The following is a 26638-nucleotide window of genomic DNA, read 5'->3' as shown; positions in this document are numbered from 1 at the left end:
GAACTGTTGTCGACGCCATCGGCGTTTTGCCCGCGTTAGCTCAAAATGCGTGCGGCGTTGGTGACTGTTGCTGGAGCCTCTGATATAAATAGGCACTTGGTGCCGCAGCTAAACGTCGTCTCCCTTCCCTCCCCCTCGCCCACGGCCTCTCGCGCGTCCGAAGAAGGCGCGTTTGCTCTACATATATGGTGATTGTAAAGGAGAAAAGAGACGCCTACTTCTGCAGCCCTTAAGCGAGCACGGCGCAGAACGCGCGTTTGTTCTCCGCCGTGCGTTCACCCCCCGTGAAAGACGCGCCCCTCGCGCCCTTTCACTCGCACATACAGCGTTCGGCGCGCGGCGACGATTTCATCTCCAAATGACGTCATACGGAACCTCACGGCGACGGCGACGGCGACGCCGACGGCAGAAATCTGCTTTTGAGTGTCCATATAATTGCTATCGCAATAAAAATGTCACAGTTTCGCCCTAAGGGCGAAGCAATGAATGCGATAGCAACACAGCAATGTCATACGAAGTAAGGTGAGCGGCTTTGGTAGCAACAACACGCAGAACTGTTGTCGACGCCATCGGCGTTTTGCCCGCGTTAGCTCAAAATGCGTGCGGCGTTGGTGACTGTTGCTGGAGCCTCTGATATAAATAGGCACTTGGTGCCGCAGCTAAACGTCGCCTCCCTTCCCTCCCCCTCCCCCACGGCCTCTCGCGCGTCCGAAGAAGGCGCGTTTGCTCTACATATATGGTGATTGTAAAGGAGAAAAGAGACGCCTACTTCTGCAGCCCTTAAGCGAGCACGGCGCAGAACGCGCGTTTGTTCTCCGCCGTGCGTTCACTCCCCGTGAAAGACGCGCCCCTCGCGCCCTTTCACTCGCACATACAGCGTTCGGCGCGCGGCGACGATTTCATCTCCAAATGACGTCATACGGAACCTCACGGCGACGGCGACAGCGACGGCGACGGCGACGCCGACGGCGACGGCGACGCCGACGGCAGAAATCTGCTTTTGAGTGTCCATATAATGCTATCGCAATAAAAATATCGCAGTTTCGCCCGAAAGGCGAAGCATCAATTGCGATAGCAATTAGTAGAAAGCTATACGGAGTAAGGATAGTGGTTTTATCAGCTGTATAAACTTGGACATGCAGCAGCAACGCACAGAACTGTTGTCGACGCTGTCGGTGTTTTGCCCGCGTTCGCACCGAACGCGCGCGGCGTTGGTGACTGTTGCCGGTGCCTCTGGGGGCGGCTCGGAGGTTTTCGACAAGATCAAAATGGGACGCTCATCGAGCAGCGTCGGAAATCTTACCACCTTTTCACCTCGCAACATGTTTATATAAATACGCATTTGGTGCCGCAGCTAAACGTCGCCTCCCCTCCCTCCCTCCCGCCCCCCACCCCCGGCCTTTCGCTCGATAGAAGAAGGCGCGTTTGCTCTCTATATATGGTGATTGTAAAGGAGGAAAGAGACGCTTAATTCTGCAGCCCTTCAGGGAACACGGCGCAGAACGCGCGTTGGCTTTCCGACGTGCGTGCGTTCGCTCCCTGTGAAAGCGCGCGTCCTTCGCGCCCTTTCACTCGCACATACAGCGTCCGGAGCGGGGAAATGATTTCATCGCCGTTGACGTCATACGGAACCTCACGGCGACGGCGACGGCGACGGCGACGGCAACGGCGACGGCGACGCCGACCGCAGAAATCCGCTTTGGAGTGTCCATATAATTGCTATCGCAATAAAATCAGCCAACTAGAGCGGCTCAACTTCACACGCACCGGACGTGAAGTTTTGCACTACCTCAACTACAGTGAAAGCTACCTTGCCGAAACAGACCAGAAAGCAATAATCCCACCCGCGCTCCGGGGGTGTGTCAGCGCTGCTCGTGTACCGCGCAATTTGCATCCGACTTACGATAAGGAGCGTCGGCAAAGCAGAATCCGCGCACTCAGCAAGAAATTCGCGACAAACCCTGATACGAGGTACACCGATGCTTCCCGGTATATCATACGAAACACATTGAATAGAGCCTTACACTTGGCACAATAAATTCCATGTAAAAAAAAAAGTTGTCGCAGTTTCACCTGAAAGGTGAAGCATCAATTGCGATAGCAAATTTGTAGAGAGATATACGGAGTAATGATATTAGCTTTATCAGCTGTATAAACTTGGACATGCAGCAGCACCGGCAACGCGCCGAACTGTTGTCGACGCCGTCGGCATTTTGCCCGCGTTCGCTCAAAATGCGTGCGGCGTTGGTGACTGTTGCCGGAGCCTCTGATATAAATAGGCACTTGGTGCCGCAGCTAAACGTCGCCTCCCTTCCCTCCCCCTTCCCCCCCTCCCCCACGGCCTCTCGCTCATCGGAAGAAGGCGCGTTTGCTCTACATATATGGTGATTGTAAAGGAGGAAAGAGACGCCTACTTCTGCAGCCCTTGAGGAAGCACGGCGCAGAACGCGCGTTTGTTCTCCGCCGTGCGTTCACTCCCCGTGAAAGAGCGCGTCCCTCGCGCCCTTTCACTCGCACATACAGCGTTCGGCGGCGCGCGGCCACGATTTCATCTCCATTGACGTCATACGGAACCTCACGGCGACGGCGACGGCGACGGCGACGCCGACGGCGACGGCGACGCCGACGGCAGAAATCTGCTTTTGAGTGTCCATATAATTGCTATTGCAATAAAAAGTCAATCGTGGGGAAGAGTTGAGGTGCTCTAATTGAGAAACCCGTGTGACGCGGGTGCGATTCCGCACAGCACCGGATAAATTTTAAAGGATCTTGCTTTTCATTGAAAGGCGCCGTGAACAAGACTTGGCCCGCATTTTAAAATTAACTACCTTCGGTATCGGCTAAAAGGGGAGGCAGCGCAAAATGTATCGCGTATACCTTCGTGGACACACACGTGCGGAAATACGCGATTTGCAGTGACACCCTAAAGTTTCTTCAAACTAGTCAGTTCCCCGATTCGAAAAAAGTTTGCACGGACATTAATTAATTTTAACGGGCACGCCTCAAGTCTCCGCGTCAGTTAAACTTGAATAAAAAAAAAAACAGCTTGTGATAGCGGGATCCACGTAGCGACTTCGCCAGTGTCCGTGATTAAAGGTGCAAGTTTACTACTCCAGGTGCTGGCCTTTCCTAGAATTCAATAATTATTTTTAAAAGGAAATAAATGGGAAGTATCTTAAGCCTCTTTAGAACCGGTTATGCCAAAGTCCCAAACTCTACTTAGGAAACAAGCAGGAATGATGAAACAACAATATGAGAATAAAAAAGCAGCCAACTGCATACACTGTAACAAATATTGCTAGCATTTACAAAAAAACAAACAAAAAAAAACTGTCTGCTTTTCTCAATACATTCTTGTTGTGGTTGTCGTTTTATAGTCCTCGTCTTCTCCGTCTCGTTTCGTCCTTTGTCTGTCGTGCTTACATAACTTCAGAACGACCCTCATAGCAACCCATCCAATTATCAACGTTAATGATGTCTCGTGTTCTCCTGCAAGCATTCGCTCGATCAGCAATGTGCTCTCCCGGGCTCATGGCGGAGTCATTTCGTAAGAGCTCATCCGCGATCGTGGGGAAGGAGGAGCCTACACGTGCGTTTCGAATAATTTCCACGAGGAGAAGAGCAGGCACATCGACATGAAGCTCTGTAGGAACAAGTAAACAATACCTAACTATGGGAAAGAGTCCTAATGGGTGTTTGGCTCACTCCTAAAGCATAACCTCATTAAAATTGTGCAGTGGACATCGGTAGAGCGGGTGCACGGTGCAGAACCTGCCGCAGAGCCTTCGCATAGTTAATAAACGCATTACGGTTTATGCAAGCCTTTGCAGACCAGAGTAACGACTCTAGCATATATGCGCAAATATTTGTCGAAATCTTGACAGTGTTTTCCGACGCGCACGTGCTTCTGATATATATTTATATATATTTATTTATATATTCTGAAAGAAATGATCACACGCTTAACAACAAAAATACTATTTGTGTTGTTCAACAATTCAACAGAATAACAACAGCCACAGACGTGTCTGTGGTTATTCTGTCATCTTTAAACCCTTTAAACAAGCCTGGCTTCATCATGAACGCCCCCCACTTTCTTTCGTTTGGAGCTTCCACATTGGCTAACAGCAACCAGAATGTTTCAATTGCAATGCGCAACTTTACCGTTGATTCGAATCGGCTGCATTCTTCAAACAGTTATTTCTAATAATTAACTAGAAGCAGAATTCATCTTCCTTTTTCTTTCTTTTTTTTCTGAAATTCTTTTTTGATAAATTTTCTCCAAATCACCCAATTTTTGGCCGATCCCTCTCGGTGGGTATGTGCCATTCGTACAGAAGATCGCCATCATTATCATCTTGGCTGTATCCATCGGAGTATCCCGTACATACGACCGCGTGCGGCGTTGGTTCTTCTGGCCAGGTCTTTTTACCGTTTTGTGCACCGGTACGTTGCTGGTCATGAGTCCTGCCAACTACGCAAGCATTTGTCTTTGCAGCCTGCCGACCCACCTACGCCTATAGACATTCCAACTAGTCTGTTTTACCACATCGGCCTTGACCTCGTTGGACCATTTCCGACTTCTCTTTCGGGGTACAAGTGGATCGCCGAAGCTACTGACTACGCGACACGACGCGCGATCACACGGGCACTGCCGACCACTTGCGCCACTGACGTTGCAGACTTCCTGCTTCAGGACGTCAACCTCCACCACGGCGCTGCACGGCAGCTTGGGACAGATCGCGGTTGGTCTTTTCTTTCACAAGTTGTCACATTCTTCGCTCGCGTTCCACACGTCACAAGCTAACCACCACCCACCACCCGCAGACTAAAGAACTTACAGAACTCCTCAACCGCATGCTCATCTCGATGTTATCCATGTACGTTTCATCAGATCACCGTGACTGGGACAAATTCGCCTACAACTCGTCCCGCCACGACATCGCCACATTTCACCCTTTTATCACTCGTTTGGCGGCCATCCCACGTTGTCTTTTGAGACACTAATTCCATTAGCCACGCACGCTTCTACATAATATGCCCACGACTCCGCTGCTCGTGCTCAAACGGCTCGTCACATCGCATGGGACCATCTCTCTGCCTCGCAGCTGACTCAAAAGGCCCGTTACGATTGCCACCACGGAACTGTTCACTACGAATCAGGCTTCTTGGTTCTTCTGTGGGCCCCTTGCCGTCTCGTCGGCCTGTCTTCGAATTTTCTTTCCCGCCACTCCGGACCTATACAACATTTTACGCCAGCTCACCGAGGTCACATACGAGATCACCCCGTTAGATGGTTTCTCCTCATCTTCAGTGACCCCCCCACCCCTGACGTCGTGCACGTGTCCCGTCTCAAGCCGTACGTTTCAGCCTACAGCCCCTCCCTTGCCTAAGCGCCGTGACGACGCTCAGACCGCCGGGGATCATATGTTTCGGGTCATACCCGCATTATAAAGAAAGCGCTCGGCAGGACGACGAAGATGAGGATTGAAGAAGCGCGTTCGTGGCTGTTGTTATTCTGTCATCTTGATGTGCCAGTAACTTCAAGGCTCTACATCTACATCTTGGCTGTGACTTCTCTGTATATATTTGGTAAATATAAGTTTGTCTACTCTCTATCTACGTTACAACATACATATATATATATATATATATATATATATATATATAGCTCAAAGAATAGAAGCATGTATGAAAAAAAGTCAGTAAAGTTCTGTTAGTTTTTGCTACGTGCTTCTGTTCTTTGTACTATTTCTATACCGGCTCCTGTAATTCGATGCTTAACTGACATGTATATATATATATATATATATATATATATATATATATATATATATATATATGTAAAATGCGCGTTGCAGTAATAGGTCCAGTTAGTACGTGCGTACAGTGCCTCACATGCAACTTTTACTGTGTCTAGCATTTCAATTCAGACCGCTACATATTTCCATACAACAGCACTTTGGTGAAGGCACATGATATTTGACGGAATGTAAGACGCGTTGCATTTCATTAGCAATGGCGAATCAATCGATTTCTAATGCTTGCAGGCAATGACTATTTTTTAAGGGCTCTGAGCCAGTCAGTAATTTTTTTTAACTAAAAGAGCGGCATGGAGATTTCGCGCCTAAAGAGTGTTTAATAACTTAGTATTTATTAACACTGGGTAGAAAATGTACAAAGAGCCATCCTACAGCCTTTACTTCAGTGGAGCCTGCAACGTTTATGGAGAAAATTGTTACTTTGAAACGTTTATTGGCGTCCAGTGCGTCATACTTCACGGCTACAAATGTCGTGCCGGAATGCCAAACACTTAGAGGTACATTATTCTTTCCTGCAGGCAAGCTAAGAAATGCCAGTTTGTAGACGTTTTCTGGTCTGCAAGAAAAGGACACATATTCGATGAAGCTGGGAGACAAAAACACCAAAAGCATGACGACAGCGCAAGATTATAATTGCTTCAACGTAGCGGCAAATGCACTTCGCGTGTGGGGCGCATGCTTTCCCCGAAACACGATAAAGCAGCAGCAAAATCGCAACCCTAGCTTACCACATTGCAAAAGGAACACGTAGCAAAAATAAAGGTACCTAAGCTAGACTGCGTACATTATACGGAAGCAATTACAGCCTCATGGCTGATAAACAAGTAGTACATGCACGGACATCTAAAATATAAAGACATCTCTGCAGTGGAACTGGCACGGCGCTAGGTGGCATGCGACTGCTGAAAGCGTCCACTCCAACAAAGCCATATCTCCCCCCCCCCCCCCCCCACGAACCTCCTCCTTACCCCTTCTCTCTCTCTCGCAGGACTAAGGGCCGGAAAAACCTAAGCGAAAGCGTGAGCCATCCCAAAGGTGCGAGAACTTTCTCATCGCCCGAGTAAGCAAAAACAACGGCCATCTTTTGGCCGCCTTTCCCAGATTCGGCACACCGCAAAGCTAAGAGACGGCTTGATTGTCTCGGCTTCTCACAACACAGGGAGCCGGATCGCTGAGCACAAACAGCGGCTATTCCAACTTCAGTTCAGCCACTTGCTAGAAAGCTTCAGCAGAACCTTCACACCCCGGCAGCACTTAGATGACAATCAGGGCGACACCGTATTTGTTTGTTTTGACCCGCAAGCGGAAAGGCTTTCAGGATGGCGAAACCTGCGCTCTGCTGGGCCATGCTGTTGTTTACGCCCGCTGCATGAAAGCTGATGCTTAGGCAAAAGATCCGCCGGTGTTTTGTTATTTGATGTATCTAATTCAGCGTTATCCCGAATAATTCTGAAATATAAGCGGGAGATTATAATACAGCACTGCGGAAGGATACGAAATGCACGCAACAAACGCGCCCAGTAAGTGCCGTTCGCGTGCACCATGTAACGCTTAAGAAAAAAAAAATACTGCTCCTAACTCAGAATGAAGAAGTATAATGGGAGCTTGCAAATAGTAATGTAATAGTAATGAAGACATTGATGGAAGATAAAATGAGCGGACGCGTCAGGAATCTTGGAGACAGTGATTTCGCTTCCCGAGCTGTTTTTTAATGCGTGTTCAATCACCAAAATTAAAAGCTAAAACAAAAAACAAATTTAGACAGCCTTTCAAACGTTGGCGGTTTTAGTGAGGCACCCGTTTGCTCAAAGGAAAACTAAACATTTTGACGTCAGGATTATTGGGTACAATTCCTTTTTTTTAGGTACTGCCGAGTCAATTTTTCATGCGATTTTTGTGTGAGCGGATTGAAGGACAGTTTGGCATTATCGATTTCAAATTAGGCTCTCTACGGCGAAGGAAAAGTGCCATCCTTTCCAAACAAAATGATCCGGAGAGGAGCGTTCAAGAACAGACACTGTCGGAGGAAACTTCACTCGTAGAAAATTATGGTGGATTGTCGAGAGGGATAAGGCTCACACCTGCCACCTCAGTCGAGGGGCGTATAGCAGAAAGCTTTACGCTGATCCCCATAGCTTTCAGTTTTGTCGCGCAAGTTACTCCTGGAAACGAGTAATTGTCCACTTACCGCAGCTAATGCTTGAACACAAAGTAAAAGTACGTCCTGCTGCGGAAAACAACTAGGGCGCGTAGAGGATAAGTGCGGAGTCATTGACCTAACAGTTGGTAGAATTGTTTTTTTCAACGCGAGTGAGTTATGTGGCCTCAACGAATAACTGAAACATTTACGTCAGTTACAAAACGTCGAATGCGGCCTGTGAGAAGTACACTTTACGGAAGGAATACTGCAACCAGCAGAGGTATACTGTGGTGGTAGCTCAGTGGCTGTGGAGATGAGCTGCTTAGCAAGAGACCGCGGGTTGTACTCTTGGCTCTGGCGGCCGTGTGTTTGTGAATTCGAATGCAAGAATGCTCATCGACCGTATTTAGGGCAAAGCTTTTTTGCCTAACCATTCGGGGTTTGGCGTGGCGGTTACTCAGTCGCTCGATATCATGTCAACATATCGACTTGTCAATCAAGAGAACTTTATTAGACTCGAAACAATATGTCAAACGAACAGGTAGTTGTTTTATTATTATTATTACCATGATGTTTTTCACAGCTCTCTGTCACTGTTCCTTTCCGAGCTTTGCGTTGTTCTGTCATAGTTTCACATATTGTTCAACTGCCATTCTCCTCCTTTATCTTATGTATTCATTTTGCGCCTTGTTGTATGTACACTCTTCTTTACAAGATTGTTGTTTTTATTCATTGTTTTGGTTTACTGATATTCCCCTGCCGTTTTTCTTAGGTTTTTTGTGTGCGCGCGTCAGCACTCAGACCCCGTATTTGTTCCTGCGCACGATAAATGATTGATTGATTGATTATTATTAGTATTTATATTATTAATATTATTATTTATGACAGTTATACAGACTTTGCATTCTGTGAAAAGGCGAGCGGCTGCAAAAAGAGGGAAGAGCCTGGAAGAACCTATGTTCTCTGGCAATCGTCTGTGGAACCCACAGTGAAACATTCTCTAGTAGATCAAAACATATAATAATTCTATTAAATATTTTCTAAAAAAGACTACGTTGGTAGCTAAGTGACGGCAGTCTACGATAACTATTCAAACTTGAAAAATTTTTGATGGGTAAGGCCTGAAAACTATGTTTATATATATACTCATTAACTTTTTCTGTACACACTCAATTAGTAAGCTACTTAGATTGTTCATTCCATTACAAACCACAGGGGCGTATGCAAGTTATGTGAACAATCTGAGGAAGGGAAGTGGGGTACGGAAATCTCTTGTAAGTCTGCAGTCGGAACAGACCGTGCTCAGGCCTCGTGATGCTACGCGTTTAGAGTGGGCGAAGAAACATAACGTCCTATGAAAAAAGCGCACCGAGATCACTTATTTTAAGAACAATCTAAACATTGCACGATCAACACAATATGGAGAAACGATATTATGTGTTGTTAAGCGAATGTGACAAAATTCAGGTTTAGGATTAATATAGAGGCAGCCCGTTCCATTGGCACCATTCAGAGAATGAGGATTGGTCGGACTCCAGAGCGCAGCAGTCTCAGTACTGTTTATCACCTTAACAATTTTGATGGTGTGAGTACGTGTGCGGAGAGTTCAGCAACCTTGTTTCTCATTTTTGTCGTTTTTAACTATTCTGTCTAGCGGAGGCTCGACTGGTTTCTGCCCATTGTGTTATATTCCACTGAAATCAATGTACGCATTACTACTGAAATCAATGTACACAACCATAAATCCCAAGATAAATATTGATCCTTAAGCAGAATGTAGTTCTCAGGTGTCATTATCGTTCAAAGGTTCCAATAAACAGAGGTTTCGACCATCGCATAAAGGAACTGGAATTGTACGCAAGGATGAAAAACTATCTCAATACGGTTCAAGTCTAACGTTTACAGACGTTGGTATAACAGTCGTGTCTAGATTAGCTAATCACATGGGACCCGGGCTATGAGAAGGAAATTTACAGAAGTATAAAATTGGCGTGGAGTGCATATGGCCGGCATTGCCAAATCCTGACTGGGAGCTTTTCACTGTCGTTCAAAAGAAAAGTGCACAATCATTGCATTCTACCGGTGCTAACATATGGAGCAGAAACTTGAAGGTTAACAAGGAAGCTCGAGAACAAGTTAAGGACCGCACATAGAGCGATGTAACGAGAAATGTTTTTATACCTAACGTTAAGAGACAGGAAGAGAGTGGTGTGCATTAGGGAGCGAACGGGGATAGCCGATATTCTAGTTGACATTAGGCCGAAGAAATGGCGCTGGGCAGGCCATGTAATGCGTACGATGGATAACCAGAGGACCATTAGAGTCACAGAATAGATACCAAGAGCAGGGAAGCGTAGTCAAGGAAGGCAAAAAACTAGGTGGGGTTATGAAGTTAGGAAATTTGCAGGCGCAAGTTGGAATCAACTACTGCAAGATAGGGGTAATTAGAGATCGCAGGAAGATGCCTTCGCCCTGCAGTAGATATAAATATAGGATGATGATGATGATCATGATAACAGTCGAGAGGCATACGCTCCATACTTTTCGTCGCCATGTCAACTTATCCGCGTGTCAGAGTACGGCTGTGTTTGAAAGGAGAATAAGCCATTAAGTTCATTACAAAGTGAATCCTTTCGTAAAACTTGCTAAATCGCTTATAAATTGCTAGCGAACGCTGTCTTTGTCGAATGTAACTTAAACAAGGAAGCTGGAAACAGGAATTCGATCCGTTAACAATGGAGCAAACATAACCCATGTTCATTTCACGGATAGTACAATGGTAGCTCTAATTTTAATCTCAATGTGAAATTATTTAAACTGTGATCGTTCGGATAATTTTTTCGTAGTGTGCAATAGCAGCTACAAGAAAAATTCAGAGCCCTTCCACTACTGCGAAGATCGAAGCCAGTGAAGCTGTGACTCTGGTGGGTCTGCTATAGTGGATATTGCGACAGTGAATTTATATATTATCATTATTGACTATATTAAGCGTCTTCGACATGTTCGTAAAAGAGCAAAGACACCAGTGTCTTGTTTTCGCCCGGCGCGATGGCCAAGTAGTGCGTTTTCTGCGCCAAGTTCGCCCCATCATCATAGACTAGCGTATGAGCCACAGCGTTCATAGCCAAGGCACACTGCACGGCATCGTCAGGACCCTGAAAGATGTGGTTAAACGAGCGTCCGTCACATAGCGAGTCCAAAGGTAAATTGCTGATAACAGCGCTAGCGCGATGGCTACGTCACGAGACAAAGGGGCACAACGACTGGTGGAGCATGCGTCACGTGAGCATCGCGACACTTGTGAAAGGGACATCGGTGGTGGTGAGGGGTATAATAATGGGCCATCCATCATCCGTTTTGACCCGCGTGCTAAGGCACAACTGGCGGGAAGGCGCCACGTACATGAAGACAATCCCATGCACATAGTGCCGAAAATTGTTGACAGGGATTGTTGGCAGAGATGGCCAAGATGGCTGAACACGCGCAGCGTTTCCCGGCGATCGTCGTCTTCTTCCTTAATGCAAGGAGGCGGCCCGTAACAATATACTTCCGGTCTGTCTATCTACTTCCGTTGCCGGACGCGATCTCCTTGAGCGTGGCCTATAGCAGATTGGCTGCAAAATCATGGGAGAGAGAGAGAGAGAGAGACAAAACTTTGTTTTGATGAGGCACGGAGAAGCGTCGATCTCCGTGGTGGGTGGAGCCTTTAGTCCAGGGCCCCAGCGGTGGTGGCAGCACTTTCGGCTCTGGCGATAAGCTTTCGCTGATCCTCCAGTGCCGAGCTGGTCAGCACCATCTCCCACTGCTCGTGCGTTGCGTTTCGATTTGGAGAGTTATTGGGGATATTTTGGCATGCCCATGTGGTGTGGTAGAGGGTAGCTCGCTCTGTACAAAAAGGACAAAGGGGCTGATAAAGGGTGGGGTACATCGCGTGAAGGAGCGTGAGGTGAGGATAGGTGTTGGTCTGGAGTTGCCTCCAGGTCGTGGCTTCAGCTCTGGTGAGGGATGGGTGGGGTGGCGGCATCGTTCTTCTCGAAAGGCGGTAGTGCTGCAGTATATCGTAGTAAGTTTGTAGTGTGTCTGGACTTGGGTCTTCTGGCGTCTCTTGCAGTGCCCGGTTGCAGTGACCTCGGGCTATCGTGTGTGCACGATGGTTTCCGCTGACGCCTTCATGTCCCGGTGTCCAAATTATCGTGGTGCGGGGTATTTCGTTGAGGCGCTGTAGAATATCGCATGCGATTTTACGTAGATGGCCGTTCGCGTAGGCTCGACATGCTGATTGACAGTCTGTAAGAATATATAGTTCTTCGTTTTGTCTCGATGCCGAGATGGCGAGGGCAATAGCGGCCTCTTCGGCTGCGGCGACGTTCTGCGTACGAACGGAGGCGGATACCAGTTCTTGCTGTCTGTGTCCAGCCACGCTGATTACCATGCCCTCTCCATTCGGGTACATGGCCGCATCTGTCCATCGAGCAGTGGAGAGAGTGCCGTATCTCTTTTCTATTGTTATCGCTCGTGCTTTTCTCCTGCCCAAGTGATATTCCGGGTGCATGTTACGCGGAACAGGCGCCACCATTATTTGCTCGTGTAGGGACTTGCGGAGTACTTCTTGATTGTTGGTTGTTGCCACGGGGTATTGCAACCTTCGAAGTGTTGCTCTGCCTGTTCTAGTGAGGTTGAGGCGCGTGATTTGCGCATGTCGGTGTGCTTCAATTAGTTCTTCTAAGGTGTTGTGGATGCCTAGGGATAGAAGTTTCGTTGTTCCGGTGCCTGGAGGAAGGCCGAGGGCTTGTTTGTACGCTTTCCGCAGTAACACATTTATTTGGGCTTTTTTTGTTGATGTCAAGTTCAAATAAGGTGTCGCGTACGTGACTCTACTGACGATAAGGGCCTGAGTCAAGCGTAATAAGTCTTCTTCCTTCATGCCATGTCTGCGACTGGCAACTCTATTAATCATGCGAGCTACGCTGTAGGCAGTTTGTTTCAGTGCGTTTACAGTGTGGTTATTGCGACCACTATTTTGCATGGAGACACCTAATATGCGGAGTGTTTGGACTCTGGGTATAGGTTTTTGGTTTAGGTGTATTTCTATGGCCTCTCTCTCTGTGCTTTTTCTTCTTGATTTCTTTTTGAGAACGAGGAGCTCGGATTTTTCTGGGGAGCATTCCAGGTTGCACTCTTTGGCGTATTCGGTGACAGCGTCTGCCGCCGCTTGCAGGGCGTCCTGCTGTTCTCCATCCGAGCCTCGAGTTGTCCAAATGGTAATGTCATCCGCATATATTGCGTGACGAAGGTGCGGAATCTTCTCTAGATGCTCTGGGAGGTTTTTCATGGCGACGTTGAAGAGAAAAGGCGATAAGACTGATCCCTGAGGAGTGCCTCTATTTGGAACCTTTTTCTCTTTTGTTCTGAGGGTATCCACGCCTACCGTTGCAGTGCGGTCCGTTAAGAATGCTCGAATGCAGTTATAGATTCGTTCGCCGCAATTGAGTTGCGATAAGTTTTTTAGGATGGCCTCATGAGCTACGTTATCAAATGCGCCTTTAAGGTCCAGTGCGAGTATGCATTTTACATGTGTGGTGACATGGTCCAGTACTTCTTCCTTCAATTGAAGTAGTATGTCTTGAGTCGACAAATGCGGCCTGAAGCTGTACATCGTGTCAGGTAAGAAACCCGTGTCATCCACGTGAGGCTTCAGGCGATTGAGCACAGCGTTTTCGAAAAGCTTCCCCAGGCACGACGTCAGGGATATGGGTCGCATGTTGGTGAGACCTGGAGGCTTGCCCGGTTTCGGTATTAGTACTATGTGCGCGTGTTTCCATTCATTTGGTAGTGTTCCCGCTTCCCAATGGGTATTAAAGAAAGTCGTTAGGGCTTCTATTGAGTTGTCGTCCAGGTTTCTCAGCATTTTGTTTGTGAGCCCATCTTGTCCGGGTGTTGTGTTTCGAGTTAGGGAGTGAAGCGCTGTCCAGACTTCCGTGATTTCAAATGGGCGATCTAGGTCTTCATTTGGCTTCCCACTATATTTTGGTATAGATGTTTAGTTCCGTGTGTGATCGCCGATGTATTTGGCCTCTAGCTCTCGCAGAATATCTTCATCCGACCCCGGTTGGTTGCGAAGTATGCGTCTGATTGTGTGCGAGGTTTGTTGCTTGCTTTTGGTTGGGTCCAGTAGGTGTTTTAGGATTGCCCACGTTTTAGACGAGCTGAGCCTTCCGCTCAGGCTGGCGCACATTTATTGCCAGTTTTGGCGCACCAAGACAGTAGCGTATTCTTCCGCCTGTTGTGTAAGAGCAGCTATGCGCAATTTTAGTTTTCTGTTCTGCTTTTGTTTGCGCCATATTTTCAAAAGGCCTCTACGAGCGTCCCACATATGCACGAGATGTGGGTCTACCACCGGATGTTCCGTGGTGAGTTGCATCTGCTTTGAGTGTTGCCTGATCGACTCCTTGAGCTCACTCGTCCATTGTTGCAGCGATGTGATATCCTCCTTTTCTCTATTTTGTTGAACTCTCGCTTTACGAAATGCCGCCCAATCCGTCAATAAGATCTGACTGATGCGATCGCGTGTATGCTTGAGCGAAATGGTAACCTCCAGGATGTGGTGGTCACTACCCAGCGTTTCTTCTATATTTCTCCATGTAGCCTTTTCGTGGTTCTTGATCATGGTAAGGTCCGGACATGTGTCCCTTGATACACTATTTCCCACTCTAGTTGGAAAGTCTGGGTCTGTGAGGAGTGTGAGTGCGTGTTTTTGAATGAGCGAGTGGATGGTGTTTCCTTTCTTTGAAGTGAGGTTGTAACCCCAAGTCGGATGCATCGCGTTGAAGTCGCCTAGCACAAGCAGCGTGTTGTTTTTCGCCTCCTTGAGTGCCGATCTGATGAGGCAATCAAAATTTTCACCACACTTTTTTGGTGGGCTATATATGTTTAGGACGAAGACGCTGCGTGCCTTCCTGTCTGCCGGCAGTATTTCTATAAATACGTGGTCAATCTCACTACCATCCAGTGTGCGGTCTATTGCCGTCAGCCTGTGGCAGACAAGCACTGCTACCCTTGTATCTGTCTTCGCCATATACGTTTCATATCCGGACATGGTGGACCTCGTACCTGTTTCCTGCAATGCGATAACCTGCGGTGGAGTTGTTGCGGTTTTTATGTATTGTTGTAGTGTGGCTTTTTTTCTTGAGAAGTTTCTGCAATTCCACTGCCATGCATGGAGTTCTTGTGCGTGATTATTGCGCTTACTCGCCATCGCGAGGTAATGGTGCGTTCTCCATGGACCTATCGACATCCTCGACGCTTGAGTTCGCTTTCGGCTTCTTTCTTTTCTTTCCTTTAACAGGAAGATTGTCCGCTAGCTGCTCGCGGAAGGCGAGAAGCTGTTCCTGAAGTTTTTCGTGGAGGAAAAGTTGAAGTTGCTGCATCTGACGCTGTTCCTGCAGCTGCAGCTGTTGTTGTAGCTTTTGCGACAGGGAAGTTTCCATCTGGTGAAACATTTCGACTGACGACGGAGTGGTATTGGGAAGGGAGTTTGATTCCGATGACAGAGAAGCGAGATGCTCCTTGCAGGTGGTCGCTACCGCCTGACTTTCCGCTAGCGAAGCTCTTAGTTTGGCTATTTCTTCATGGGAAATCATGGGAAGCATGGCTACGAAACAGTGTAATTCCACGAGCTCGTACAAAAACAACAAAATACGAGATTACGAATGGAAAAGTGTAAGAGTAACGTATCATGCAGCTTTCGCTTTTAGAATCGCGATTAAATGGGCTTTGCTCCTTTAAGTCCGATTCTTACGGCTCTATTTCTGGCGCTCAAAATGAGCAGGCAAACGTTTTAGTCTTTGATTCGGTGATACGACGGTGAAAATGACCTAATCTTAAGTCGCGAAGGATCAGCGAAAAGGCAGTTAGCTTTCGCAACAACAATTTCGACTCATTGGCCATTAGATTACCGTCTCCAGGAGAACATATTCTGAGCAAAAGCGTGGACTAAAAAGCACTAAAAGAAAACAAAAAGCATGGTCGAAACGATCGCCTCGCTACAAGCAAATTCAATTTCCCTAGCAGCCTATTGCTACCCAAGTAACACTCCTCCTTTTAAGACTGACAAGGTTGCTTCGAATCGGGTCTAGAAATTGATAAACGGGCAATGAAAGAATAATGAAATAAATAAAAGTGCAGCAGGCTTCCTAGGAAGACTCGAGAATTTAAATATCGCGCTCTTATTTAACTCTCTGGCCGCTTCAAAGCTTTGCTTCACATTCGTGCCTGCCCCATTAAAAGAAATGCTCAAGTATGGTGGGGACATTCAATAAAACAAGACGGCCGAACATTGGCCCATTAGCTGCGCGAAGCTCCAATTTTGTTTTATACTCACCGTGGCTCTGATTCTACAGAAGTGATAAAAAAGGAATTAAAAGTAAGTCTTGGCTAAAGAATTGCTAAAATTAAAACTCGCACTCCGGGCCTTTCTTGTCACCGCAGCGGCGTAAGAAATAAATGAAAGAGCGGAGGTTGGCCGAAATTCAATTAAAGCTTCAAACCGCTTAAGGCGATCATCTATCAGTGGGAGTGCCGCGGCCGAGTAATTCATCTTTTCTCGAAAGAGTACGTGACGCCAGACTCCTCTTCGGAGTGCTCCATTACACATAGGCCCGAAGGAGCTAAGTGACGGAAAGCTTTAAGTGGTTGCTTGGAAACGAAATATTTAAAGAAAAAGGGGCATCAGCAAGCGGCGTGCAGTTTAACGGCCACTTAGAAGGAAACATGAGAGGATCGCAAAATAACTTGTAGCTGCAGCGCTGACCCGTAATGGAACATGGTTGCGAATTGACGACGAAGGACAAGCAGACTGTGTCTTGTCAACTTTGCTAGAGGAAACTGCCGTTAAGACCGATGCCAGCATCACTCAGACGAAACGCTGTTGATGTATATGAGTTCTTAGCATGCGGCTGCGGCGATTGTGACAGGCGAGAGATAACTGTACACGTCCACGGTGATCGCTTAACGTGAAGGGTGCGTCTCTATTCGCACAGACGACACATTGCGCTTGACGTGCAATACCTTAGACAACACTAGTTGGTCTGTTTTCGACATAATCGTCCATATTTGTCAGACATATTGTTATCTGTCAAAAACTATAACGCAGAAATAATCAGGTGAGGTGCACGTTCAATACTGAAATCTGTCGTGAACGTTTGTCCAGCACCTTCTTCACGGCTTCCACATGTGCTTCCGTCTATCAGATGTTCACTAAATGCAAGTGTAGTAGTTGGTGACCTAACACATCCTCTGCACTATGTGCAATATAGGTTGAATCTATATATATATATATATATATATATATATATATATATATATATACAATAGGACTGAGCGAAGACCGAAGTGAGGAAAGAAGAGGTCGAGCAGAACGAAATCAAGGCGTTACCCCTCTGTGTATATGGTGATGAGTGAGAACATTACATTTGGCACAGCCGGAGGAGGACCATGCGGATCGAGATAACGGCTGTGGAGTGGAATGGCCAGGCTCACCTGGAGAGCTGCCAACTTCAAGGAGACGGCCCGGTGAGTCGCCATGTTCATCCCAAGGCAGTGGACTATTTTGATATTTCTTCCAGCGAATACAATGATGACCACCGCAGAGGTTATCTTCAGTCATAGGGGGAGAATAGATATTAGCCTGGACGGATTTGGCAGAATATTATTACGGCCTACCACTCCAATAAACTCCTGCAAATCAACTGTTACGGGATTCGCCAGCGACAACGTTTATGACAGAAATGTTGCGGCTTCAAGCGTCGCAATTGTAACACCAACAGCAGCTAATGTGCCTTTTGAGCCAAGCAATCACAGCAATTCCTAGGAGATGAAGTCCTCGTCCATTTTTTCATGGAGCGACTGCTTCAGCTTTGACATGGATGCATTTTTAGGAGTACGCATGCCAACAGTATGAATAGAAATTGTTTGATGTGTGAAGCAAATTTGCTTAAATGTGATCGATGTACTATATGCTCTTACTTTCTCCTTCTTTCTCTCTTTGGTTTTCCTTTTCTCCTTTTTTTTTCTAAACTGTTTCATCTGTTCGCTTCTTGCTGTCTGCTGCCTTCTGAACTCTCTGGTCATTAGGACTAGTCAAGTTGCTGTTCGTAGTAACTTTTTTCCTAATGCCTTGGCACCTTGTACCACCTGTTCTCAAGAATAAAGGTATTATTGTATTATTATTATTTTTTAACGTTATTTAACATTATTGATTATAATTAACATTTTTTACCGAAACGTTCGTGGATTCGCACCAAGGCACGTGAATTTTTCGCCAATGTCATTTTGTCTTCCTTTCCTATTTTTGTTATTTCCGAAACATGGCTCTGCCGTGAAATTTCCTCCCGAGATTTTTTTCCGCCACATTATAACGTCTTTCGAAGTGACCGGGACTTCAGTGGAGTTAAACAAAAAGGTGGTGGCGTACTTATTGCCGTTGACAGCTCTCTGACATGTGTAAGGCGCAGCGACATAGAAAGCGTACAGGAATCGATTTGGCTTGAAGTCAGCCTAGCGCGCTGTGAAAAATTGTTAATCGGAACGTTCTACGTTCCACCGAATACTTCTCCTGCTTTGTTTGATCAGGTCATCTCTTCTATTGAAAATGTCTTATCCTCCCATCGCAAGCACAGAGTAATCCTTCTTGGTGATTTTAACACACCAGGAATTGATTGGAACACGCTTACATATTCTCATTATAATCATTACATAGAGAACAAATGCAGCCTGTTGTTAGAATTTGTCCTTCTGTTCTCTTCAGCAGCACAACTTGATCGCCAATTCCTGTGGCAACGTTTTACAACTTTGCCTCTCTAATGCTCAAGCTATAGATGTTTCCCGTTCTGACATTTCCCTTGTCCGTCCCGATAAGTTTCACCCCTCACTTAAGATAACTGCCTCTGTGTCAGCCTTGAAGCAGAGCTTCTCTACTGGCTGTAATGAATCTTCTCGATTTGCTTTCAAGCAGGGTGATTATGTTGGCTTGTTTGACTTCTTGTTCACCAGAGATTGGTCCCTGGTCACAGATAAAAGCAATGTTGATGACCAAATAGATCAGTTTACGGAGCTTGTTTTGAGCGGTATGCGCCAATACATTCCTCAGTACACTCCTAGGCGCTCTAAATATCCTCATTGGTTCACATCTGAACTTATAACTGCCCTAAAGCATAAAGATCGCGCACATCGTAAATCCAGAATTCCTGTGCCTAATAAGTGGAGAGAAGAATTCCGCTTTTTTCGAACTCTCTGCAAACGCCTCTATAAGCAGGATCATGACGCATATATTGCACTCTTGGAGAAGAGCGCCTCCGACCGGCCGGCGGAATGTTGGAAGTATATCCGCAAGCGTACCAGAAATCGCGGAGAGTGTTTTCGCCTGCTCGACTCTAGTGGAGTAGAAGTCCAAGCAGTCGCGAAATGTTTTGCTGCCCATTTCCTTATATAAACCTTCAGGTTTCAACGCTGGTATCAGTCAGCAGCACACAACGGCTCCTACATCTAGTCCTGTGTTGTTTGATGCAAAGCTGATCATCGAATGCCTTAAGCGCTTGAAGCCTTCCCTATCTTGCGGTCCTGATGGCATCCATTCCGCAATCTTAAAAGCGTACGGAGGTATATTTGCCCCAGTATTGACATCTATATTTAATAGCTCTCTGAATACTTACACCTTCCCTCACATGTGGAAAACTGCTCGTGTTTTTCTTGTATTTAAGTCTGGCTCTAAGGTTTTTGAGCTTGCTCTTCACAACGTATTGTCTTGTACTGTGAAGAACACATTGATTCCGAATCAGCATGGATTCCTCACCGGCCGCTCCACTATCACAAATCTCGCAAGCTACATGACACATATCTCCGCGCCGGTACTTCAAAGGGGGCAAGTAGACACCATATATTGCGACCTCAGTAAAGCTTTTGATGTGGTAAGTCACTCACTGCTTCTCATCAAGCTTACACACTTTGGTGTTGACTCATAAATTGTAAATCTCTTGCGGAGTTATCTTACTGGTAGATCATGTTTTGTTAACGTCAACGGCCAAACGTCTTCTTCGTACATGGTAACCAGCGGCGTTCCTCAAGGACCAGTGTTAGGACCACTCCTTTTTTTAATTTTTATTAGTGACGTTCTTTCCGCCATTTGGCGTTCTTCATTCCTCCTATATGCCGATGACATAAAGATATTTAAGGCAATTCACACTGTTGATGACTGTCGCATCGTGCAGTCTGATCTGCTTTCTTTTTCTAAATGGTGCACAGATAATAACCTCACCTTGAATGCTGCTAAGACCAAGGTCATGACTTTCACCCGCAAAACAGCAAGCATTTCTTTTTCTTATTCAGTAGATTCTGTACCATTGTGTAAGGTCCGTGAAATCAACGATCTTGGTGTACTTTTTGATACAACCTTACACTTTTCAGCTCACACTAAACGCGTCGCAATGCGGGGCATGCGCACTCTTGGCTCTGTTTGCAGACTGTCGAGAGAATTCAATTCTCCTACACCGTTCCGCAAGTTGTACACAACAATCTGTCTTCCTCAACTCGAATACGCGTCGGTCGTGTGGAAGGGCATTTCTAGATCCAACAGTGACATTATAGATCGGGTCCAGAAAAATTTTCTAAGCATTTATCATCACCGCTTTGCTAACACGGACTGTGGGCCCTGCTCTAGCACTGTTAGATTATTGCCATTGCCCTTACTTGGCTGCCGATGTAATCGCGCTGACCTGCTTTTCCTTTTCAAACTCCTTCATGGTTTCAAACTGAGCAGTTCGGGGCACATGAGGATATATCCTCATGTGCCCCGAACTGCTCAGTTTTATTACATGTCGTATTCCGCGCAAGATCACCAGAGAACACAGACCATTCCATGTTGCTGCTTGTCACCACCAACACTCAACCGTCCATAGAATACAGAGTCTTTATAATGCCCACATTCATGACCTTGACATTTTCACAACTCTCTGTCTTTGTTATGCTCTCAGCTTTCCGTTGTTGTGTCTTAGTTTCACATATTGTTCAACTTCCCTTCTCCTCCTCTTTATTATGTATGCATTTTGCGCCTTCGGTTGCATGTATGTACACTTTTCTTTTCAAGATTGTTATTTTTTATTTATTTTTTTGCTGATATTCCCCTGCTGTATTTGCTGATATTGTCCCCTGCTGATATTTTTCACAACTCTATGTCTTTGTTCTGCTCTGAGCTTTTCGTTGTTGTGTCTTAGTTTCACATATTGTTCAACTTCCCGTTTCCTTTTTATTATGTATTCATTTTGCGCCTTCGGTTACATGTATGTAACCTTGAAGTCCTGAGAACCTCCTAGTCTGAGCAGTAAACATGAAGCTAACGGCATCTAATATTTCATTGGGCGCCCACTAATGAAGGCGATTTCTCGTTAGTATCATCTCTGGCATGGTCCAGGTGCGACGCCATGCAACGTCACTGGCGGCCCTCATCACTCCACCGTTGTGAGACTCCTGGTAGTTGCCAGGGTGTTATTCCTTCTGGCCAGCACGAGTTTCCTTGCGTGCAGCGGCACGCCAACGCCTCGCACTCACGTGTTGTTAGACCACTATCCGAGGAGCTCCCGCTTGTCGCTCAGCGCATCGCCCTTCGGTCTAAACTTGTTGTGTGCTTATTTTCTTTAGGTACACGTGACGGCATCGCGTTTGGTGGTGAACTTCTAAATAACTTCATCCGCAATTATCCTGCACGAACAAAACGCTGTGGATAAGTCGGAAGCATGCTGTACTGGCAAATATTTATATCCCACCATAATTAGGTCAACTGTGATCAGTCAATCAATAGCATGACAATAATGAAAAAGCTCCTCGTGCTATATTTCTTTGAATACTTGAAGTACATTACTGGAAGGAGAACTTCTCTCACATTAGCTTTTTTTTTTCTTTTCCTTTTAATTTTTAAACTTTGCGAGAGATACACAAGTGCGACGCTTCGCTCACAGCCGGAGTAACGTGCTACTGTCAATGCTTTGGCGTAGTCTGCGCACCTAAAGTTTCAGTAAGACTAATAATTACTGTTCTTTAGCCGAAATGTAGTATTTTATACTTGTCAGAGATGATATTTCCGGATTAAGTAAAGTCGTTCTGGTGTGTGTATGTATGAGAAAACTTTGATGAATATCCTGCAAGTTGAGGGCCTGGATCTAGGCGGCGCCGGGGGCTGCAGAGAGACTCTGTCTATCGGTAGCTTACCGGGCTTGCTGGATGCCCCAAAGTTGGTCCTGGATATCAGAGATAGTCAGTGCGACTCTCCACCGCGCCTTTAGTTCACCCGGGGTGACTGCAATTCTCCTCTGAACTATTTCGCAATCCAAGAGTATATGCTCCTAGGGTGGCTCCTCTATCACCACTTAATTTACACTAGGCCTCAAGGTGTAAGTCCGGAAACATGAGGGTAAGATGTACCGGGTTCGTGTAAGTTCTGGTTTGAAGTCGCCTCCAGTCAACCGCCTGAGACCTGTGTAATTTTGGGCTAGGAGGCGGATATATACACTCCCGAATACTTTCTTGGTGCACATGCATGGTCGTTTAACTTGCCAAATGTTGTTTCAAGCTGCTGGGCAGGAGAAAAGCAGGATGATCAGAGAGGACAAACAAAAGTTATATTGCTAGGCTTTCCTGAAAGCGGCTTCCCCTTCGTCGGGTCTCTTGTTGGTGCATGTGAAATTTACTCCCTAACAGCCTGCTCGCTCCCTACCACTTCCGATGCTGAAATAGAATCAGTGGAAGCCTTCTTTAAGCGTTGTGACGGCCAAAAAGAAGAAAAATTATATAAACAGTATTCACCGCAACAGGTTTCGGTTGCGTGCACGTCTTGCGTGCACAACAGCTGCACTAGCTCAAAAGGAAGTAGGTTGACTGAGAAATATGCATAGAGAAGGAGGCAATAGAAACGAGCCTAATACAACAAATCTAAACGTTCATGAGTATACGACGTCGATTTTAGTCGATGTCTTGGTAATATCCCAATACTGTCGTAAGTTGAGTAAGTTGGGTGTCTTTTCATTAGAGTACGTGCTAGCCGCCTCTGTCTGAAAGTGCCTTTAAATTCTTTCTTTGCTCCTTACAATTTCGACAACGCTTCCGAAGCAGCGCAGTGTGAATGCGTCTCAGATTCCCATTAATAACAGCCCATAGCGTGAAAATAACACTTGACACCTTGACGATGTTGTCGGCGAGGTGTTGACCTGTGTTTGCTGCAAACTACACGAACATATAATATCCAAATCCATATACACTTACTTTGAACATAACAAAATCTTCTTTCTAAATCAACACGGGTTTAGGCAACGCCCTTCTACTACCACGCAGCTAATGGAAACCATCAACAACTTTTCTAGTGCTTTGAACAACAAAAGACAACTTTATGCGATTTGCTTAGACTTTTCTAAAGCCTTTGACAGGGTTGTTCACTCTCTGTTAATCAGCAAATTGGCACAAATGGGAATTGATCTCAATTTGTTAGAATGGATCCTCGCATATCTGTCCGGTAGAACGCAGTATGTAGAAATAAGTGGCACAAGATCGAGCACCTTAGCTGTGAACTCAGGCGTGCCGCAGGGGTCTGTTTTAGGTCCTGTTTTATTTTTGGCATACATTAATGATATCAGTTCCGGTATTAGTGAAGACATCACCGTTCGTTTGTACGCAGATGACTGTTTACTTTACCGGGAAATTAACGAAGTTAATGATCAAAAATCGCTGAGTGACGCTCTTGCTGCCATTGAAATATGGTGTGAAAAGTGGAAAATGAAGATAAACGAGCAAAAAACAGTTGTCTTCAGGGTATCAAACAGGATAAAGAATGTCGTGGATCACAAATACTTTGTGAACTCCCGAATACTCGCTACAGTTGATACACTGAAATATCTAGAGATAACTATCAGCAAGAACCTAAGCTGGAAAACACACATCACAAGTATCACGAGCACTGCCGAAAAAAAGCTTTGGTTTCTGTGCAGAAAGTTGAAGCTTGCGCCTCACTCAGTCAAATTAACCGCTTTTCTAACCTATGTGAGGCCAACGTTAGAGTACGCAAGCACTATATGGGATCCGTTCCAAGTGGGTCTAATAAACGAACTCGAAAGGGTACAAAGAAAGGCTGCACGGTTTATTTTGTCCAAATATTCCTCCGCCGACTCGGTAACAGAGATGTTAAATCAGCTTCAACTACCCCCTCTATCACAGCGGCGTCTAGTGGCAAGACTAAAATTCCTATTTTTGCTTTCTAAACACCATTTTAACATCGATATTTCAGATTACTTAGCTCCCGCAAAAAAGCGAACTCTTAGGAAACAACATGACTCGACGTTTGTTTTGCCACAGCTACATATCGACACATATGCAAATTCATTCCTACCCCGAACCATAAAAGACTGGAACGCACTGCCATCATCCGTTATGCAGTGCACCTCAGTTGAAACCTTCGAAAAATGTTTAATGACATCATTACAAACCTGAATGATTGTTTGCTTCCATTCTTGTACATAATACACATGCTTCTTTTCCCCCTTTTTTTTGTGAACTGCTACCATATACCATGTATGGTTTGTTTTATGAATTAGAGTTTTCTTATGAATTGAAGGCTACAAAATTTATTGCCGAAGTGCTAGACTCCTGTACAAATTGTCATTCTACGTGTTAATTTTTTTTTTTGGTTTTTTATCACGGACAATTCGTTGACGTACTTTACTGTTGTAATACCCAGCTTCTATTTTGATTACTGCTGTTCAAATTATGTGTTTACCCGTTTTCTATGACTGACATTTTATTGATGTATTTTACTGCTGTAACACCCAGTTTGTATCTTTGATAACCTTTTGTTGTAACACCGAAATTCTCTTTGTGATGCCTTAAAACCCACCCTGTAACGGCCTTATGGCCAACAGTATCGTAAATAAAATGTCAAGAAAACACTCCATTATCAAACTTGTCTAATAAGTCTGGCATCATCGGCGTTTTAACAAGTACAAGAAGGTAAATAATGCAATGGAGAGGTACTCACTATAAGAGATGAAATAATTGTGAAATGCGGCCACAAGATGCAGAAACGAAATGCGCCAAGCGAGCAGCCCAATAAGCTGTGAACCATCAAGAAATATGTGTAGCCGCAAACATGATGTTTGCGCATTGTTTTCCAACGGGTAACTTTATTTAGGCATTGTGTATGTGTTCATGTACGAAGAGTAATCATTTGTTTCTGTGTTTAGATTTCGGGCTTTAACATGTGACTCTGTCATGGCTCGTCCCTTTATTCACTTGTAGCAGTGCAGGGTAGTAAATCAGATGTGCGTCTGGTTAACCTCACTGCCTGTTTTTTTTTTTTCTTTTTTCTTCTTTTTTCTTTAGGTGATGATTTCATTTTAGCTTCGTTATTAGTACTTTCCAACATGTACATTGACTTCTGCTGTTGTTGTGAAGAATGTTTTTTTTTTGTGTGTGTGAATAAACCTCTTTCTTCACTTAGCAGAAAATATTTAAAAAGTATATAATTCTTTTCACTCATATTTATTGTCTAGTCCTTTAGAAACTGCTTCCCAGTGGGATGACGTCTTATGTGAAGCTGCTATGAGGGACAGAGTTTGCCAACGGCCTCCTTCATCTTTTTGATGAAAATAAAATGCTGTTTTAATGAAATGCACCGTACCTGATCGTCTTAATGCTGGCTGACGTCAGCCGCATTCCCTCACCATTTTCAATGTGAATAAGCTTTTTTTTTGTGCTTGCTTGCCTCCTTCGCACATGGCATAGCTCACCCTTTCGAAGACCTCCCGCACCAGTCCACTCCATCGGCCCTCGCGCGCCGACAGCGTGCCGTAGTCGGAGCCGTCTGCCGACGCGCGTATCTCGTACTCGAGCCCAAGCGCCGAGGCCACCATGTCCAGCAGCTGGACGGCGAATCCCGTGTAGCGGACTCGCGCTGATGATGTCGACGACCCGTTGACCGATGGTGGCATCCTCCTTCCGTCGATGCCGTGAGCTATCACGTACGGAGGGCGCTGGCCGGCGGCGCGGAAGCAATAACAGTTGGGAGAGGGTGGAAAGGGGGGGGGGGGGATCGAAGGGCGAGGAAAGGAGCGCGCCAGGGATGGGGTTTCCCGGCAAAAAGAAAAAAAAAACAGAAGAAGAAGGTACAATAAAATTCACGGGCAAGAAGGAAGCGAGGGAGCCGTCCGGATTGCGCAAAATGCATGAGGGAGGAAAAGGAGAATAGAGTAGGCGGGGAAGAAAAGGAAGCAGAAGCCAAACAAGCGGAAGTGGGTGGCCAGAAACGCAGGAAGTGAGGAGTTGGAAGAGAAAAGAAAGACGCCTCGTGTGAGGAAAATACTCTGCGTTGTCGGAGAGGGTGGCGGCATTTTTTTGTTCGGTTCTCTTTGAGGAGAAGCGTTAGAAAGCGCATTTAAATCATTATTCACCCTTGCGTTACTTCTTTTTTTTTCGCCATGAAGCTGCTGAAGAAGTGGGGCCAGCAGCGGCATCTGTTCACTGCTTTAAATATATCGCCAGCATCGCTTCCCGCGCGATATCGCTTCCTTTCCCAGCGAGCTCTCAATCTTTCTGACCAGTCATTTAAAACCCTTCGCATGTTTAAGGAGTGAAATTTTTTCATCCT

General features: G+C 45.8%; 1 protein-coding gene across 1 annotated transcript in view; it reads right to left on the bottom strand.

Annotated features, from left to right (window-relative positions):
• The window catches only part of LOC119462257 (probable glutamate receptor), a 177625-nt gene extending 151643 nt beyond the window's left edge, over nucleotides 1-25982 (bottom strand). The window contains exon 1 of the mRNA XM_049672907.1: nucleotides 25782-25982. Within this exon, the coding sequence (XP_049528864.1) occupies nucleotides 25782-25982 (201 nt within the window). The remainder of the gene's footprint in view (nucleotides 1-25781) is intronic.
• Nucleotides 25983-26638: the final 656 nt, after the last annotated feature.

This window comes from Dermacentor silvarum, chromosome 8 (assembly GCF_013339745.2).
Source record: "Dermacentor silvarum isolate Dsil-2018 chromosome 8, BIME_Dsil_1.4, whole genome shotgun sequence".
Classification (NCBI taxonomy): domain Eukaryota; kingdom Metazoa; phylum Arthropoda; class Arachnida; order Ixodida; family Ixodidae; genus Dermacentor; species Dermacentor silvarum.
This window is presented reverse-complemented; position numbering and strand designations above follow the sequence as displayed.